General features: G+C 42.0%; 1 protein-coding gene across 1 annotated transcript in view; it reads left to right on the plus strand.

Annotated features, from left to right (window-relative positions):
- Positions 1-19,935, plus strand: part of LOC134301848 (ras association domain-containing protein 5-like) — a 69,384-nt gene that overhangs the window by 9,277 nt on the left and 40,172 nt on the right. The window contains exon 2 of the mRNA XM_062986747.1: positions 8,494-8,624. Within this exon, the coding sequence (XP_062842817.1) occupies positions 8,494-8,624 (131 nt within the window). The remainder of the gene's footprint in view (positions 1-8,493; positions 8,625-19,935) is intronic.

A 19,935-nucleotide genomic window follows, 5' to 3' on the forward strand; every position in this document is an offset into this window, starting at 1 on the left:
CACTAAGTAAAACAGCAAAATACAGTTGCTAATCTGTTGTTGTTTTTTATCTGAACTTATTATTTGTTTATTTCTAGGCTACATTTCCAATATATGTTTTGTGTAGATTATATTATATTAAATTATACTGACTCGTGACTTGACTTGGACTCTAGCCTAAAGCCTCGTGACTTGACTTGGACTCATATTTTGTGACTTGTGGACAACAAAACACTACGTCCTTATGTGGTTTAATATGTGACATTAACATTTTGACACTTGGACCTTTCTCTGCTTTTAAATTAACTGCCCCAAATGACTTAAAAGCACCATTTTAACTTGACTTTCTAGGTAAAGATTAAATGTTCAGGTTATTAGACTATGTATAACCACTAGGCATAACATTATGACCACTGACAGGTGAAGTGAATAACACTGATTATCTCTTCATCACGGCACCTGTTAGTGGGTGGGATATATTAGGCAGCAAGTGAACATTTTATCCTCAAAGTTGATGTGTTAGAAGCAGGAAAAATGGGCGAGCGTAAGGATCTGAGCGAGTTTGACAAGGGCCAAATTGTGATGGCTAGACGACTGGGTCAGAGCATCTCCAAAACTGCAGCTCTTGTGGGGTGTTCCCGGTCTTCAGCGGTCAGTATCTATCAGAAGTGGTCCAAGAAAGGAACAGTGGTAAACAGGCGACAGGGTAATGGGCGGCCAAGGCTCATTGATGCACGTGGGGAGCGAAGGCTACTGTAGCTCAAATTGCTGAAGAAGTTAATGCTGGTTCTGATAGAAAGGTGTCAGAATACACAGTGCATCACAGTTTGTTGTGTATGGGGCTGCATAGCCGCAGACCGGTCAGTTAGGAAAGGTGGTCATAATGTTATGCCTAAAGCCAAAAACAAATCAGAGAGGAAAAGCTGTGTCAGCTAAACAGTACCCTTATCTAACAGGACCAGCAGCCTTGTGTCAGAAACAATATGAGGAAAATGCTGATAAAGAAAAGCAGAAAAGGTACACACGATGGACAAACAGGCAACAGATTTCTCTGTTACTTCCCAAAGAAAGCCCCTTTATTCCACGTACAAAGGGAATTTCTGTTTTACAAAGTAAAAACAACTGAATTGTAGTTATGTATAAATGGAGAAGTGACATTTTAATATGAGAAGTGATACTTAGTGAGGGGTAGGCCCAGGGATTTGATTAGCCTACGTAGTCACCCAAGAAAACATCATTTTTAAGGGGAAATCACACACATGCTAAAAGATTAAGTTCCTTAATATGGAATCGTCCATTAAATTTCCAAGGACGAAACTTCACCAGTATAGAGGGTCATTCTGAAAAGTTCAGATACTTTCATTATGTCACTGTCAGATGATGCCAGCTCTCCTACAATCGCTTTGACAAATGTCTGCCCTGCTAGAACTGCCTCGGTCAACAGTAAGTGGTGTTATTGTTTAGGAGAAACAGCACCAAATAGATCAAGTGTTGAAGGTATAGTTTAAGAATTTTTTTATTAAAAGCTTCATGGATAGGCCGCTCACGCTAGCCTGCTTTCACCCTGTTCTTCAATGGTCAGGACCCCCACAGGACCACCACGGAGCAGGTATTATTAGGGTGGTGGGTCATTCTCAGCACTGCAGTCACACTGACATGGTGGTGGGGTGTTAGTGTGTGTTGTGCTGGTATGAGTGGATCAGACACAGCAGCGCTGCTGGAGTTTTTAAATACCGTGTCCGCTAACTGTCCACTCTATTAGACACTCCTACCTAGCTGGTCCATCTTGTAGATGTAAGGTCAGAGACGATCGCTCATCTATTGCTGCTGTTTGAGTTGGTCATCTTCTAGACCTTCATATTCTCAGTCCAGCAGTGACAATAAGGCGTTTAAAACTCCAGCAGTGCTGCTGTGTCTTATCCACTCATACCAGCACAACACACACTAACACACAACCACCATGTCAGTGTGACTGCAGTGCTGAGAATGATCCACCACCTATATAACACCTGATCTGTGGTGGTCCTGTGGGGGTCCTGACCATTGAAGAACAGGGTGAAAGCAGGCTAGCATGAGCAGCCTATCCATGAAGCTTTTAATAAAGACTTTTTAAGCTAACAATAATTCCAAAGGGAGTTTTGTTCATACTATATCCAAATAATACATGCTCTGTGGTGGAGAGTCCTGACCATTGAAGAACAGCATGAAAGGGGGCTAACAAAGCATGTAGAGAAACAGATGGACTACAGTCAGTATTTGTAGAACTACAAAGTGCTTCTATATGGTAAGTGGAGCTGATAAAATGGACAGTGAGTGTAGAAACAAGGAGGTGGTTTTAATGTTATGGCTGATCGGTGTATGTATAAATGGAGAAGTGTCATTTTGATATGAGAAGTGGTACTCTCATATTGTGCCCGCTAGATGGCGCCCAGCTTCGAACCGGGGTGTTCAGAATCTTGGCGCTGGTGTGCTAGTGGAATATCCTGTTCTATTATAGCATGACAATAAATAAGACAGTAAATAAATAAAGAAATGGTTTATGGAAACACTTGACCGGTCTGCACAGAATTCTGACCTCAACCTAATGCCATTAACAGGATCTAATATGACCATAGTGCTGTAGTTAATTATATGGAAAGGTGAAGGGGCAAGAAAGATGTTAATGGTCTGATCTAATTCTACTGCACTGCTAGTAGTCACACCCATCCCATAAACCCATTCAAGACCATTGGGATGAACTGGAATGCTGAATACAGGTCAATCCTTCAACAGCAGTGATTGACCTCACTTAAGCTTTAATTCCCAAGAGTCTCTACTTTCTTGTGGTTATGGGAAAGATTGCAGCATAGTGTCGTGTCCTCTTCACTCCAAGGTTGCCTGTAACCACACTAAATTCCCCACATGTGCTTTCAGTAAAAGAAAGGAACAAACAACTTAGCTTTGTTTCAACTTCTGGAACAGTGTGTTTTCTCCGGATCGATTGTGATGGAGTGCTTTTCTACATCGCAGACAGACACAGTTACCTCTCAGCTTACAATCCCCCTGGCCCTGTCTGACAGACATTCATGGATCCTTCTCTGTCTGCATCCTGCAGGGCCAGATGCATTCAAAGAGCTACTTAATCCCTGCTCATATTTTGCTTTACAGTCTGCCCCCCTCGTGTTCTGCCTATTAGTGCCCAGGCTGATGCTAAACATCCTCCTTCTACCGTACTTTATTAGGTTAAGGAGGTCAGCCAATAGCAAAGGGTTTGGAACTTAGAAAGCTGGAGTATTGAAGTATATGTTTGGCATAAATCATGTCTTGGACAAGAAGCAGATTAAGGATTCAGTCACTAATGCCACTAAAGTCCAATTTAAGAGCTTTAATAGGGGTCACTGGTAATCCACCTAATCCTATTTTAGGTGTTTAATTGAATTATTTAGGATTGACTATATACCTTATTAGGATACATCGTATATGGACCTCAAGGAAAAAAAACAATAGCTTCTGCTAGTTTCTTTTTTTTTTTTAATTAAACTTTCCCCCTTTTTCTCCCCCTTTAGCTCAGCCAATTGTTCAATTTGCATCGTGCTTCCTCTCTGTCTATGCCTAACCCTGCCCTGACCGAGGACATCAAAGCTAACCCACATCCCCTCCGAAACATGGGCAGCAGCCGGATGCATTTTTGCCACCCGCACATTGATGAGTTTGGCGCCACCTAGCATTGCATGTGGAGAGACACACCCTGAGGGCACTCTTCCTCATCTCTGTGCAGGCGCCTCTAATCAGCCGGCAGAGGTCGCAATCGCATTCTGACAGAGAGAGACCCACATCCGGTTCTTTGCCCCACCCCCCAACTGAGCAACCGGCCAATCGTTGCTCATACAGCCACTCAGCCTCGAACCGGTGAGGCAGAGCTGGATTCGATACGAGGTACTCAGAATCCAGCTCTGGTTGCAGCGTGTCTTTTTACCGCTGCGCCACCTGAGCGGCTTCTGCTAGTTTCTTTGATATTTTATTTTGTTCATAATTATCTGTATTTGTAACGGTGGGCAGGGTGAGTAGGCAGGACCCTGTGTGCAGTAATTATGAATAAAAAACAATAAAACTATAAAACACTGTATAGATTATTAAAAAAAACTATGAACATGATAACAAGAACAAAGACTAAACTAACCCCAATGCTAAGCTATGCTAACTACTTAATTAACACAGATAACAAAGAAGCTAAAGCCTGGGAGCCTCATACCAGCACAACACACACTAACACACCACCACCATGTCAGTGTCACTGCAGTGCTGAGAATGATCCACCACCTAAATAATACCTGTTCTGTGGTGGTCCTGTGGGGGTCCCGACCACTGAAGAACAGGGTGAAAGCAGGCTAAAAAAAGCATGCAGAGAAACAGATGGACTACAGTCAGTAATTGTAGAACTACCAAGTGCTCCTATATGGTAAGTGGAGCTGATAAAATGGACAGTGAGTGTAGAAACAATAAGGTGGTATTAATGTTATTGTTTTATATATATATAAACTAATATCAATGACCAAATTACAGAATTCTAGTACTGACTGACACTCCTGTCAAATTTCATTTCAACATCTTTGTGTGGCCTGGAGTTGAACTAAATAACTGGCGTGAATTTGACTCTCTCTAAGGTCGAAGGTTAAAGGCAGAGCAGGATGGAAGCCCTCCCAGATACACGTTTCCTGATCCTGGATTATGCTGTTTGCTTTGGACTGCCTCTACTGATCTTCATTCCTTGAAACCAGTGCCACCCACCCGATGAACACTGACTCTTTAAAAGATGACCTTTATTTTTCCATGAATGGTATCATTGGTGTGTGAGAGTTCTGGACATTCCCAGGTCCTGCTATCATTCAGTTGTCCCACCCTGATATTGTAGTTGATGCGCCTTAATGTGGCTGATATAGATAACTCACCAAGCACTCAGAACTGTCCATTCTGTCACCCTGCTATCTACTGCACCATATCACCGTCCGCAGAGTGGAACATAGACATGAGTGTCACTGTAGTTGTGGCTATGTGTAAACTTGAGTACATACTTGTATTCTACATGGCCAGAAGTATCCGAACACCCAAATCTCACGTCAATTTATGCTTGTTTAATGCACCATTTGGTCAAAATGATGTGCACACCTTATCTAATTATTGAGTTCAAGTGTTGAGTTCATTGCTACCAGATGCTGGTACACTGATCAGCCATAACATTAAAATCACCTCCTTATTTCTACACTCACTGTCCATTTTATCCGCTCCACTTACCATACAGAAGCACTTTGTAGTTCTACAATTACTGACTGTAGTCCATCTGTTTCTCTACATACTTTTTAGCCTCTTTCGCCCTGGTCTTCAATGGTCAGGACCCCCACAGGACCACCACAGAGCAGGTATTATTTGGGTGGTGGATCATTCTCAGCATTGCAGTGACAATGACATGGTGGTAGTGTGTTAGTGTGTGTTGTGCTGGTATGAGTGGATCAGACACAGCAGCGCTGCTGGAGTTTTTAAATACAGTGTCCAAATAAAGTGTCTCCTACCTAGTTGGTCCACCTTGTAGATGTAAAGTCAGAGACGATCGCTCAACTGTTGCAGCTGTTTGAGTTGGTCATCTTCTAGACCTTTATCAGTAGTCACAGGACGCTGCCCATGGGGTGCTGTTGGCTGGATATATTTTTGGTTGGTGGACTATTCTCAGTCCAGCAGGGACAGTGATGTGTTTAAAAACTCAATCTCCACAACACCTCCACAATATTGCTAGCCTGCGCCCTGTGCTCTCACACAAAGATGCTGAAATTCTGGTACATGCATTCATCTTGTCCCGTTTAGAATACTGCCTTTGAACGTCCTTGGCCTTCTCAAGAAAATCATACGGTCTCTTCAACATGTTCAAAGCTCTGCTGCTCAAGTTCTTTTATATTTTTAAAATACTCTTTTATATTCGCCCATTAATAGTCTTTATTAGAGTCAGAATACACAGATCAGGCATAACATTATGACCACATTCCTAAAATTGTTTTGGTCCCCCTTTTGCTGCCAAAACAGCCCTGACCCGTCGAGGCATGGACTCCACTACACCCCTGTAGGTGTCCTATGGTATATGGCACCAAGATGTTTACCAGCAGATCCTTTAACTCCTGTAAGTTGTGAGGTGGGGCCTCCATGGATCGGACTTGTTTGTCCAGCACATCCCACAGATGCTCGATTGGATTGAGATCTGGGGAATTTGGAGGCCAAGTCAACACGTCAAACTTGTTGTTGTGCTCCTCAAACCATTCCTGAACCATTTTTGCTTTGGGGCAGGGTGCATTATCCTGCTGAAAGAGGCCACAGCCATCAGGGAATACCGTTTCCATGAAAGGGTGTAGATGGTCTGCAACAATGCTTAGGAAGGTGGTACGTGTCAAAGTAACATCCACATGGATGGCAGGACCCAAGGTTTCCCAGCAGAACATTGCCCAAAGCATCACACTGCCTCCGCCGGCTTGCCTTCTTCCTATAGTGCATCCTGGTGCCATGTGTTCCCCAGGTAATCGACGCACACGCACCCGGCCATCCACGTGATGTAAAAGAAAACATGATTCATCAGACCAGACCACTTTCTTTCATTGCTCTATTGTTCAGTTCTGATGCTCACGTGCCCATTGTTGGCACTTTCTGCGGTAGACAGGGGTCAGCATGGGCACCCTGACTGGTCTGCGACTATACAGCCCCATACACAACAAACTGTGATGCACTGTGTATTCTGACACCTTTCTATCAGAACCAGCATTAACTTCTTCATCAAATTGAGCTACAGTAGCTCGTCTGTTGGATCGGACCACACGGGCCAGCCTTCGCTCCCCAAGTGTAACAATGAGCCTTGGCCGCCCATGACCCTGTCGCCGGTTTACCACTGTTCCTTCCTTGGACCACTTCTGATAGATACTGACCACTGCAGAGAGGGAACACCCCACAAGAGCTGCAGTTTTGCAGATGCTTTGACCTAGTCGTCTAGCCATCACAATTTGGCCCTTGTGAAACTCGCTCAAATCCTTACGCTCGCCCATTTTTCCTGCATCTAACACATCAACTTTGCAGGATTTGTTATGCCTGGTCGATGTATAGAACGGTAAAATTCTCTATATAGATATGTAGTTATATAAATACATGTAAAAAGGGTTTGCTCCATGCTGCACGGCTTGAAAAAACCTAATGTATTCAGTACCAAGCTCATTCGAATTTAAATCTCGGCCAGTTCTGAGAAATATCTCTGGCGGTGAAGATCTGTTGTCATGGTTATGGGTATTGAACTAAATAATGCAGTCTCTTGTTTGTTGAAGCCTTGTGTTCTGTACACAGCTGATCTGAAGTCAGTGTTGTAATTGCACTATAATAATTAGGACTGGGAATGGATTCAGGAGCTGATCCTAGATCAGAAATAAGCACATCATTTGGAGTATCTTGTATTCGAAGCCAGGTTTCCAGGGCATGATGTTTTATTATGCAACTGCTATTGTTTGTTAAAATGTTAAAGCGTAACACTTATGCCAAAAGGAAGCTTCTTGGCAAGCTGTTTGGGGCAGCTGGCTAAGCTAATATTTAATGACCGCTGATCTTTGTAAATTCTTGCATTCTGTCGCCATCTATTGGCCAACTGTAATACATACACCTGCTGAATCAGTACAGTCAAATTATTACCAGTTAGTTTACTACAATCTCAGTAAACCTGTTGTCGGTGTGTCTGGTCCATACACTGATAAGCCATAACATTAAAACCACCTCCTTGTTTCTACACTCACTGTCCATTTTATTAGGTCCATTTACCACATAGAAGCACTTTGTAGTTCTGCAACTACTAACCAGTCCATCTGTTTCTCTACATACCTTTTTAACCTGCTTTCACCCTGTTCTTTAATGGTCAGGACCCCCACAGGACCACCACAGAGCAGGTATTATTTAGGTGGTGGGTCATTCTCAGCACTGCACTGACACTGCAGAGTGGATCAGACACAGCAGCGCTGCTGGAGTTTTTAAATACCGTGTCCACTCACTGTCCACTCTATTAGACGCTCCTACCTAGTTGGTCCACCTTGTAGATGTAAAGTCAGAGACGATGGCTCATCTATTGCTGCTGTTCGAGTTGGTCATCTTCTAGACCTTCATCAGTGGTCAAAGGACGCTGCCCACAGGGCGCTGTTGGCTGGGTATATTTTTGGTTGGTGGACTGTTCTTAGATCAGCAGTGACAGTGAGGTGTTTAAAAACTCCATCAGCGCTGCTGTGTCTGAATCACTCATAGCAGCACAACACACACTAACACACCTCCACCATGTCAGTGTTACTGCACTGCTGAGAATGATCCACCACCCAAATAATACCTGCTCTGCAGTGGTCCTGTGGGGGTCCTGATCTGGTGGAGCTGTTAAAATGGACAGTGTGTATAGAAACATCTATCTATCTATGCTATCCTACTGACATCTATCTACTGGATGCTACTGACACTTGTGTATGTATCCCGATTTAACAGACTGCAGCTACACCTGTCACCTGAAATGCGAGGGTCTCGTTCAGGTCGACTGCAATCAGAGGGACGTACAAAAAGAAGAGACGACAGACGACTCCACTGGCAGCTCAAATTCTACCCCACCTCCAGATAAGGTATGCTTACTCGGATACTTTAAATTGTATTGGGTTGGTTGCTGAATTTAGGGCAGCACGGTGGCTCACAGCAAGGAGGTCCAGTTGTAGCCTAGTGGTTAAGGTTCTGGACTAGTAATGGAAAGGTTACTGGTTCAAGCCCCACCACTGCCAGGTTGTCACTGTTTGGCCCTTGAGCAAGGCCCTTAACCCTCTAGTGCTTAGACAGTACACTGTCACAGTACTGTAAGTCTGTCTGCTAAATGCCGAAAATGTAAATGAGGTCTTAGATTTGAGATTTGATTCCCAGGTGAAGCGGTCTGGGTCCTTTCTTTGTGGATGTTCTCCCTGTGTCTGTGTGGGTTTCCTATGGGAGTGTCAGTTTCCTCACACAATCCAAAGACATGCGGTCAGGTTCATTGGAGCTACCAAAATTATCCTAGGTGTAAATGTGTGTCTGCCCTGTACCCACCGCGACCCTGAATAGGTTAAAGCTGTGGTAATACAGACAGTGAATGAATGGACGGTTGCTGACTTTTATTCATAGAATGTAAACTTGTCTACCAGGTTATTAAAATATTTACTGCTTATTGCAAATTCATGTGACATAAGCTCAAGTTACTTAACTGTCTAAAGTGTGAATTCACTTGCTGGCACTTGTAGCAAGGGGGCGCTGTTTGACTCGGTATGATTTCTATGTGCGTTTATGTCTGGGGGCTGCCATGGAGGAGCTGGTCGAGTAAAGGTCTAGGTAGGGTGACCATACGTCCTCTTCTACTTATTCTTTATTTTTATTATTGTTTAGGGCTAAACGCTGAATGGAAAGGAATAAGATTATCTGGCCATAAAGGCATTTGTTAGTTGTCTTGTTAAAAAGTAGCCATAAATGTATAAGTTCAATAACATAGTTGGATGGCTATTGATGCATTTGTCAACTATTTAAACCTCTACTCCATACACATTGGCATAATACCACCAATTACATGATTACATCCTTCACCCTTCTTCCGCTTCCCTGGACCAAGTGTCATGTTTTTTGAAAACCAAAATATGGTCACCCTATCTTAGAGCCAAAATTAGCCGCAAAACAGTGCAGACATATTAACATTTACATTTTTAGCATTTAGCAGACACTTTTATCCAAACAGTATACAGTTTAAGCAATTGAGAGTTGAGGGCCTTGCTCAAGGGCCCAACAGCAGCAACCTGGCAGTGGTGGGGTTTGAACCAGCGACCTTCTGCTTACTAGTCGACTACCTTAACCACTAGGCTACAACTGCCAGGTAAAAAATAAAACAGCTTTGAATATTAAGACATTTGGTTAGAAATGCATTCATTTACATTTACATTTTCGGCATTTAGCAGACGCTTTTATCCAAAGCGACTTACAGTACTGGGACAGTATACAGTCTGAGCAATTGAGGGTTAAGGGCCTTGCTCAAGGGCCCAACAGCAGCAACCTGGCAGTGGTGGGGCTTGAACCAGCGACCTTCTGATTACTAGTCCAGTACCTTAACCGCTAGGCTACAACTGCCAGGTAAAAAATGAAACAGCTTCAGGACTGTGTTGTGTTAAGACCTCAAACAGTAATAAAACAACAATGTGCCAGAGAATAGCGCCTGCACAGCATTGGCTTTGCATTGCCATTAGTTTACATAAGGTCTGTTATTTTGTGTTAGATATACACAACATTTTGTGTTAAATATACAAACCACATTCCCAGAAAAGTTGGGACATTTTGTAAAATACAATAAAAAGAATTATCTGTGATTTTTTAAATTGTTTTTTGAATCTTTAACCAACAAAAGTAAAAAGAAAAGATTTCCAATGTCAACTTCATTGTATTTTGTAAATATAAACATGTTTAGAATCTGATGCCTGCAACAAAATGGGGCAAACACACACACACACACACACACACACGCTTAAGGCAATTTTAGTACAGTTGTACCTTAAAACACAACGTCAGTTGGTTCTGGGAGTGGAGTTGAGTTTAAAAGGCGTTGAGTTTTGTTAATGTGTTCCATTGTCCCGTGGACTTGCATATATTTCAGGCTTATGTCAAATAATGGGGTTGTTTTTGACACTTATACACTGAAAAAATATAATAACAAATATAATATAAAAACACTGAAAAGCTGATTCCTACAATTTCTCAGAAGCCCGAGCTGTAACACATGTTTAAAAGTGAAACAGTAGGGAAAATCCAGCTAAACACAGATTCATGTGGTTTTCAGAGTGAATCTGACGGTTATTCTACACAAATGCAGATTCGTCTCATATGCGCACTTTGATGACATATTACCACGCCGATCAAGCCAAGCGCTGAACAAAGCGACTTGGAAGTATAATAAAAATTTATATTAAGGTTATAAAGTTATAAAGTTATGGTATTCAATCCATACCAAAAAAGAATAATGATTATTGTGTTGTTTGCAAGTAAAAGGATTGTTACTATTCCCTCGCAACCAGTAATCAGCAAAGTAAAGTAAAAATATGCTATTCTCAGAATGAACAGCACAGCTGGAATGTTTTCCAACCAATAAGATTGTGTTCAAAACTAACTGATGATTAAATGTTCAACATATAATAAATGTATAACCACAGCTACCACAAAAAGCCAAACATAACCCCTTCTGCAGATTATACAGATTACCACAAAATGCATGCACTGTCTCTTATATTTGAAAGGATTTCTTCTCTTAAATGGTTCTGTAAACGTGAATATCATAATTACTGAAATCAGATTACCACAATTTCTAAAGAATAAACCCAGTTACCAAGGTACACAAAGACTGGGTTTGACCGGCATCTATTGTATCATGGCTTTCAGATGCCGATCTTACTTAAATTAGACTAGCTTGCTACTAGGGATGCTAAACTAACTAGATCTGTCATAATTTAATTACATCCCATGGCATTATGACATTAGCTAGGCCAAATTCTTTATTATACTAGATAAGGTAAAGCTGCCAGAAAACAGTCTATTCATGTCCAATCACTCTGTGGTTTTAATATGTTTATCTCAAAGGCTTTAGCATTAGGGGCTGAGTAGGTACAGCTACTGTAAAGATTCTATGTTGCTTAATTTGTCCAAGCGTCTTTGTAACTTAATTACATTCACAATCATGCAGCAGACAGAAATAGACAAAGCTTTTTTGTCACTCTTTTACTAAAAAAATGCACTGCTGTACCCCCAGTGTGCACTCTGTCACTGCTGCTGAGACTCATCCCTCAGCATGTCACGTCTCATTAATGTCTAGAAAGAAAACTTTTAAAAATATGATGCCAGTAAAAGTCAAAAAAGGTTCTCTAAAGCAATACCATAGCATACATGGAAGCAAAACCTCATTTGGTTTACTTTAGAACTATTTAATCAGTAGTTCTTTACATGTTGTATCCAACAGTCTTCTATAGTTAAATGCTAAGACCAAGTCAAGTCAAGTCAAGTCAACTTTATTTATATAGCGCTTTTTACAATATACATTGTCTCAAAGCAACTTTACAAAATCCAGGACCAACAGATACAAAAACCCCTGTTGAGCAAGCCGAGGGCGACTGTGGCAAGGAAAAACTCCCTGAAAATTACAGGAAGAAACCTTGAGAGGAACCAGACTCAGCAGGGCCCATCCTTCATGGGTGGCCTGGAGGATACTTTAAATAAATACACAATTTACACAAATCATACAAACACAGAATTAAATGATTTAAAAGTCATAACTGGTAATAAATAGATAAATAAACAATTAAATAATAATAGAGTTGTTATCCGCTCTAGTCTTCAATAAAGTCTGTAGTGATTTCTTGTCGTTGCAATTACTCCAGACCCGTCACATCTGACAGGAGCAGCATCGTTGTCCCGGCAGTCTCGACTTTAATCCTTAACCTCGGCGGGTAAACAGGTTTCCATCAGAATGCCCTCGGGGTAAAACAACAGAGAATGTAGTTAATAATGTACAATGCTAGTTGACAAACAGTTTTACAGAGAGTTTTAGACTCCGGCAGCCCTAATTATTACAGCATAACTAAAAGGGAGAGCGAGCAGGTAACAAGGTCATGAAGGCTTTCACAGGACATCAGCGCCCATCTCCCCACCGTCATCAAACCTGAGTGATCGGACAAGAGAGGCAGGACGACAGCAACCCAACATCCCTGATCACCACAAGTTTCTATGACCAAGAACCCCCAAGCTCTGCGCCTTTGTCTATACTAATTAAAAGCCTGAGAAAATAAATATGTTTTCAGTCTAGACTTAAACATTGAGACTGTGTCCGAATCCCGAACAGAGGCAGGAAGATTATTCCAAAGTTGTGGAGCTTTGTAAGAAAATGCTCTTCCACCAGCTGTGGTCTTTTTAATTTTAGGAACTATAAGTAACCCTGCATCTTGTGAACGAAGTGGACCACACTTATCAGTAATCTCAGTAAGTCAGTAATCTCTGCATATTTTTAATCAATACCAGTTATTGATGATGTTCCTGACAGCCCTTCCATCGCTCCTCAGTACTGCACCCTTGGTATCCCTTCTGACCCCGGGCTTACCATTGAACCACACATCAAATCCTTGACCACGTCAGCATATTTCCATCTACTCAATATTGCTTGTCTGCCAAAGATGCTGAGATCCTGGTGCACACGTTCATCACATCAAGGTTAGACTATCGAAATTCCTTGTTTTATGGTCTACCATTACAGCACATCCAAAATTCTACAGATAGACTCTTGGTCCCTATCAAGAGATTTGCACATATTACACCCCTCCTTAATTGGCTGCACTGGCTACCAGTGACTAAACCCATCTGTTATGGAATACTGCTTTTAACCTGTAGGCCTCGCACTTACTTACCTGTCAGACCTGATCTCGCCAACTAAGGTCCTCAGATTCAGGCCATTTAACCGTCCCCAGGTTCAGGTTGTCCACTATGAGTGGCAGGTCATTCACGGTGGCTGCCCTCTCTCTGGAACTCCTTACCGTCCATTATTTGCTCTGTACTTTACTTTCTACCTTTAAAGCCCAGCTGAAAGAGATCTGCACATATTACCCACCATTCTTCATTGGCTTCACTGGCTACCAGTGACTAAACCCATCTGTTATAGAATTCTGCTGCTAACCTGTAGGCCTCATGCCTACTTACCTGTCAGACCTGATATCGCAAACTAAGGTCCTCAGATTCAGGCCATCTAGCTGTCCCCAGGTTCAGGTTGTCCACTATGAGTGGCGGGTCATTCAGGGTGGCTGCCCTACTACTCTTGATTAGATTCTATTCAATTTATAAAGTGACTTTGGGTTTGTGGAAGACACTGCAAAAGTCTAACTTATTATTAGTATTATTATAGTACAAATTTCACCTAAACACTGTCCTATCTAAGGCTAGAAACATCTACAGTGTTTAGATGTCTTTCCATTTAGAGTTAATGACTCTCACTGTGGTTCGGTGGAGTTCATGAGCATTACAAATGCCTTACAAACTATCTGTTTTACCACCGCTTTATCCTATTAAGGCTCGCAATGGGTCTGATTCGCTGGGCAAAAGGCAGGAAACACCCCGAACAGGTCGCCAGCCCATCACAGGGCAACGTATTTAAGTGATATAGGGGGTTGAATATTAGACTGAATGTGTTGTATTTATTACTCAATTTTTCTCATGTAGCATGTCTTGTGTAATGATCGAAAATAATAGAGAAAACTGGTAATAGCATTGGTGTTTTACACCACTGTGTGTGTTTTTCTACCGTATAGTCAATCCGGATTGTTACATGCTTCCAGTTGTACGGGTAAAACTCTAGTAACCTTGACTTTCCAGTAGTACACACAGGCTATTTACGCGCCTTTTATGCTTCCTTTTCCTGTTTCTCATGTGTGAATGCAAACCACAAACATCAGCCTGTGATCTCAGACAGAAACAGTTACATGTTATAAATGCACACGCTGCTGGTGCATTTTTCTGTGCATTTTGTTGAATCTCAAACGGTGCAGTAATGCAAGATGTTCTACTGTATTTCAGCAGAAAGTATTTGTCTGTGCTTCAGTCTGTTTGTGTGTGTGGGGCTTGATGCTTATCAAGGAGCTAAGCTTTAGATAGACAGTGCTTCCTGTTTGTATTCTAATGCAAGTCTCACACGAGATCTTCCTGGTCATGCTGCAAAACTCACAACTCTCACTGTTTTTCCCTTTCAGACACTCCAGATTCTGATTTATTCTCAGTTGTCTTTATGTTACGGTGATGGAGAAATTTTACATTAATTATACAATATTTATTGTTTCTACACTCACTGTCCATTTTATCAGCTCCACTTACCATATAGAAGCACTTTGTAGTTCTACAATTACTGACTGTAGTCCATCTGTTTCTCTGCATGCTTTGTTAGCCCCCTTTCATGCTGTTCTTAAATGGTCAGGACTCTCCCAGGACCACTACAGAGCAGGTATTATTTGGGTGGTGGGTCATTCTCAGCACTGCAGTGACACTGACATGGTGGTGGTGTGTTAGTGTGTGTTGTGCTGGTATGAGTGGATCAGACACAGCAGCGTCCACTCACTGTCCACTCTATTAGACACCTACCTACTTGGTTCACCTTGTAGATGTAAAGTCAGAGACGATCACTCATCTGTTGCTGCTGTTTGAGTTGGTCAACTTCTAGACCTTCATCAGTGGTCACAGGACGCTGCCCACGGGGTGCTGTTGGCTGGATATATTTTTGGTTGGTAGACTATTCTCAGTCCAGCAGCAACAGTTAGGTGTTTAAAAACTCAAGCAGCGCTGCTGTGTCTGATCCACTCATACCAGCACAACACACACTAACACACCACCACCATGTCAGTGTCACTGCAGTGCTGAGAATGATCCACCACCTAAATAATACCTGCTCTGTGGTGGTCCTGTGGGGGTCCTGACCATTGAAGAACAGCATGAAAGGGGGCTAACAAAGCATGCAGAGAAACAGATGGACTACAGTCAGTAATTGTAGAACTACAAAGTGCTTCTATATGGTAAGTGGAGCAGATAAAATGGACAGTGAGTTTTAATGTTATGGCTGATCAGTATATATATATAAAATGTTCTAATTAATGACAGACCTTTGGTGGTTCTGTAATTACATCTGACCATTCAAGCATGTGTTCCATGTGCTATTTAATGGGTGCAGCCAAACTATCCCCATTTATATGTACACTATAAAATCACCAGGTATAGTCATTCATTGGGAATAAAGACTCACAGTTAGTGGCACATTAAATGACGTAATAGGATTTATTTGTATATTTATGTCTTATTTTTTTTAGAAAATCCACAATAACCTTATAAGATGTATAAATATAAGAAGATTGTTACACTCATTTATAAAACCACAGAATTCTTACTGTCACACTTTGGGAGCAAGACAGGATAGAAATTAGAGCCTCTGTGCATTATTAAACAGAGAGAAAGAGAACATGTCATGGCTGTCGGTGAAGGGTTTGACACACGGCTCATATGAAGGCTTTTGACGCTGCATTTAACACCAGCGTGTAAGAAGAGCCGAATTCAATCAAGAGGAACTTCTGCCCCTAGTTGCAAAACAGGGGACTTTCTTTTATTACTCATAAGTTTCCCCGTTTATATTACTGATTTAACCTTACCCACAATCAACACTCAGAATGTTGGGCTTCTAGAAGGTGCAACTATCAAAGCTTTAGTTCTGTCATCGAGAGAAACTGAATCCAGACAATGCCTGTTATTTGTGGCCCAGAGTCAAGGAGAGTCCTAATTTCTGGAAAGAGATCAGTGGGTAGCACTGTCGCCTCACAGCAAGAAGGTCCTGGGTTTAATCCCCAGGTGGGGTGATCCAGGTCGTTTGCATGTTTGCATGTTCTCCCCGTGTCTGCGTGAGTGTAGAAACAAGGAGGTGGATTTAATATTATGTCTGAACTCATGGCCTTGCTCAGGGGCCCAACAGTGGAAACCTGGCAGTGGTGGGGCTTGAACAATTTGCCCTTTCGGGAATACTAGGATGTGGATCTATTAAATTTTCCCATGCTACAGTTTGGCAAATTGTGCTCCAGAGGTCTACAAGACTTCATGGTCGTTCAACAAAGGTATTGCTGGCAAAAAAATGTATTTAAATGTCAAAAGATGTGCAAAACAAATTATTGGTATGACCACAGCCATTAGATGCAGTATTACAAGTGCATGGTCTGAGCAGTACATCTACATTTGGGTTGTTGATCGCAATGGTTTTGGTCGCTTTACTGTTTAAGTATTGATTAGTGGCTACCAATCACAGAGCTAATTCTAAATCGACTTAAATATCCAACTTCATTTAACACCAAGCACTGCCCAGAGCCAAAATTAAATCCTATAATCAATCTTGGACTAACAAATAAGACTGTCCAGTCTAGTGGCTGTGACATTGCTATTAAAATTTGGCAGTAGCAGTTCTAGTAGCAGTTCTAGTGTACACTGATCAGCCATGTTTCTCTACATACTTTTTTTTAGCCTGCTTTCACCCTGTTCTCAAATGATCAGGACTCTCCCAGGATCACTACAGTGTAGGTATTATTTAGGTGGTGGATCATTCTTAACACTGCAGTGACACTGACATGGTGGTGGTGTGTTAGTGTGTGTTGTGCTGTTATGAGTGGATCAGACACAGCAGTGCTGCTGGAGTTTTTAATTACCGTTTCCACTCACTGTCCACTCTATTAGTCACTCCTAACTAGTTGGTCCACCTTGTAGATATAAAGTCAGAGATGATCGCTCATCTATTGCTGCTGTTTGAGTTGGTCATCTTGTAGACCTTCATCAGTGGGCACAGGACGCTCCCCATGGTTGGTGGACTTTTCTTAGTCCAGCAGTGACAGTGAGGTGTCCACTCATACCAGCACAACACACCCTAACCACCATGTCAGTGTCACTGCAGTGTCGAGAATGACCCACCACCCAAATAATACCTGCCCTGTAGTGGTCCTGGGAGAGTCCTGACCATTGAAGAACAGCATGAAAGGGGGCTAACAAATCATGCAGAGAAACAGATGGATTACAGTCAGTAATTGTAGAACTACAAAGTGATTCTATATGGTAGGTGGAGCTGAAAAAATGGACAGTGAGTGTAGAAGCAAGGAGGAGGTTTTAATGTTATGGCTGATCAGTGTATTTCTACTCAAGGATAATTTTCTCTCAGGATTGATTTTTGTCCTCAAAAGCAGCTGCAAAAAGCCCCCTTAGAATTTCTCTGTCTCCAGTGGGGTAGAACACAGATAAACCTATGCCGTGCAGGAGGGGACTCTCTTCTTTAGGCAGGTCAATATTCAAACCCCATGTGAGCAATCTATAACTCCTTCATCTTCTCCTGTCAGCAGTTCATCGGTTATGAAAATATAACCAACGGCTTGAGCTTCAGGTCATTTGTCATGCACTTATAGTAATAGCTATGGCTTTTTTATCTACAGCTACCTGCACAGTTCAAAATCACCCAACAGGATCTATGAACGTGTTTGTCATTTATGGCTCTGGGTACAAGGAGCTGGGTTGTCTTTGTTGTATTGACAGGAAATGCAATAAAACTGGCCTGTCTGTCCAGCCTCAGCCATCGCTTGATGGGAATCGAATGAAGCACAGACACGGGAAATCGAAAGTGGCTTTCTGCCTTCCCCCATTGAAAGAGGTCATCTGTTTATCTTTTTTTTTGTGCAAGGTCTTTTCAGCACGCTTTGTAAAGAATGGCTTTCCTGTCAGATAAAGCAAGTCTGCATGACTAATGGTATGGAAAAAACATGTTGGTAAACTTAAACATTTGCTTGATTTCCTAAAGGATTTATTAGGTTGGCGACTATTTCATATATATATATATATATACAGTGGGGCCAAAAAGTATTTAGTCAGCCACTGATTGTGCAAGTTCTCCTACTTAGAAAGATGAGAGAGGTCTGTAATTTTCATCATAGCTACACTTCAACTATGAGAGACAAAATGAGAAAAAAAAATCCAGGAAATCACATTGTAGGATTTTTTAAGAATTTATTTGTAAATTATGGTGGAAAATAAGTATTTGGTCAATAACAAAAGTTCAACTCAATACTTTGTAACATAACCTTTGTTGGCAATGACAGAGGTCAAACGTTTCCTGTAAGTCTTCACCAGGTTTGCACACACTGTAGCTGGTATTTTGGCCCATTCCTCCATGCAGATCTCCTCTAGAGCAGTGATGTTTTGGGGCTGTCGCTGGGCAACACGGACTCCACGGACTCCACCAATTTTCTATGGGGTTGAGGTCTGGAGACTGGCTAGGCCACTCCAGGACCTTGAAATGCTTTTTACGGAGCCACTCCTTCATCGCCCGAGCAGTGTGTTTGGGATCATTGTCATGCTGGAAGACCCAGCCACGTTCCATCTTCAATGCTCTAACTGATGGAAGGAGGTTTTGGCTTAAAATCTCACGATACATGGCCCCGTTCATTCTTCCCTTAACACGGATCAGTCGTCCTGTCCCCTTTGCAGAAAAACAGCCCCAAAGCAAGATGTTTCCACCCCCATGCTTCACAGTAGGTATGGTGTTCTTGGGATGCAACTCAGCATTCTTCTTCCTCCAAACACGACGAGTTGAATTTTTACCAAAAAGTTCCATTTTGGTTTCATCTGACCACATGATATTCTCCCAATCCTCTTCTGGATCATCCATATGCTCTCTGGCAAACTTCAGATGGGCCTGGACATGTACTGGCTTAAGCAGGGGGACACGCCTGGCACTGCAGGATTTGAGTCCCTCTCGGCGTAGTGTGTTACTGATGGTAGCCTTTGTTACTTTGGTCCCAGCTCTCTGCAGGTCATTCATCAGGTTCTCATGATCATTTTGACCCCACGGGATGAGATCTTGACCCCAAGGGAGATTACCAATGGTCTTGTATGTCTTCCATTTTCTTACAATTGCTCCCACAGTTGATTTATTCACACCAACCTGCTTGCCTATTGTAGATTCACTCTTCCCAGCCTGGTGCAGGTCTACAATTTTCTTCCTGGTGTCCTTCGACAGCTCTTTGGTCTTGGCCATGGTTGAGTTTGGAGTCTGACTGTTTGAGGCTGTGGACAGGTGTCTTTTATACAGATAACGAGGTCAAACAGGTGCCATTAATACAGGTAACGAGTGGAGGACAGAAGAGCTTCTTAAAGAAGAAGTTACAGGTCTGTGAGAGCCAGAAATCTTGCTTGTTTGTTATTGACCAAATACTTATTTTCCACCATAATTTACAAATAAATTCTTAAAAAATCCTACAATGTGATTTCCTGGATTTTTTTTTTCTCATTTTGTCTCTCATAGTTGAAGTGAAATTACAGACCTCTCTCATCTTTCTAAGTAGG

This window comes from Trichomycterus rosablanca, chromosome 24, assembly GCF_030014385.1.
Source record: "Trichomycterus rosablanca isolate fTriRos1 chromosome 24, fTriRos1.hap1, whole genome shotgun sequence".
Classification (NCBI taxonomy): domain Eukaryota; kingdom Metazoa; phylum Chordata; class Actinopteri; order Siluriformes; family Trichomycteridae; genus Trichomycterus; species Trichomycterus rosablanca.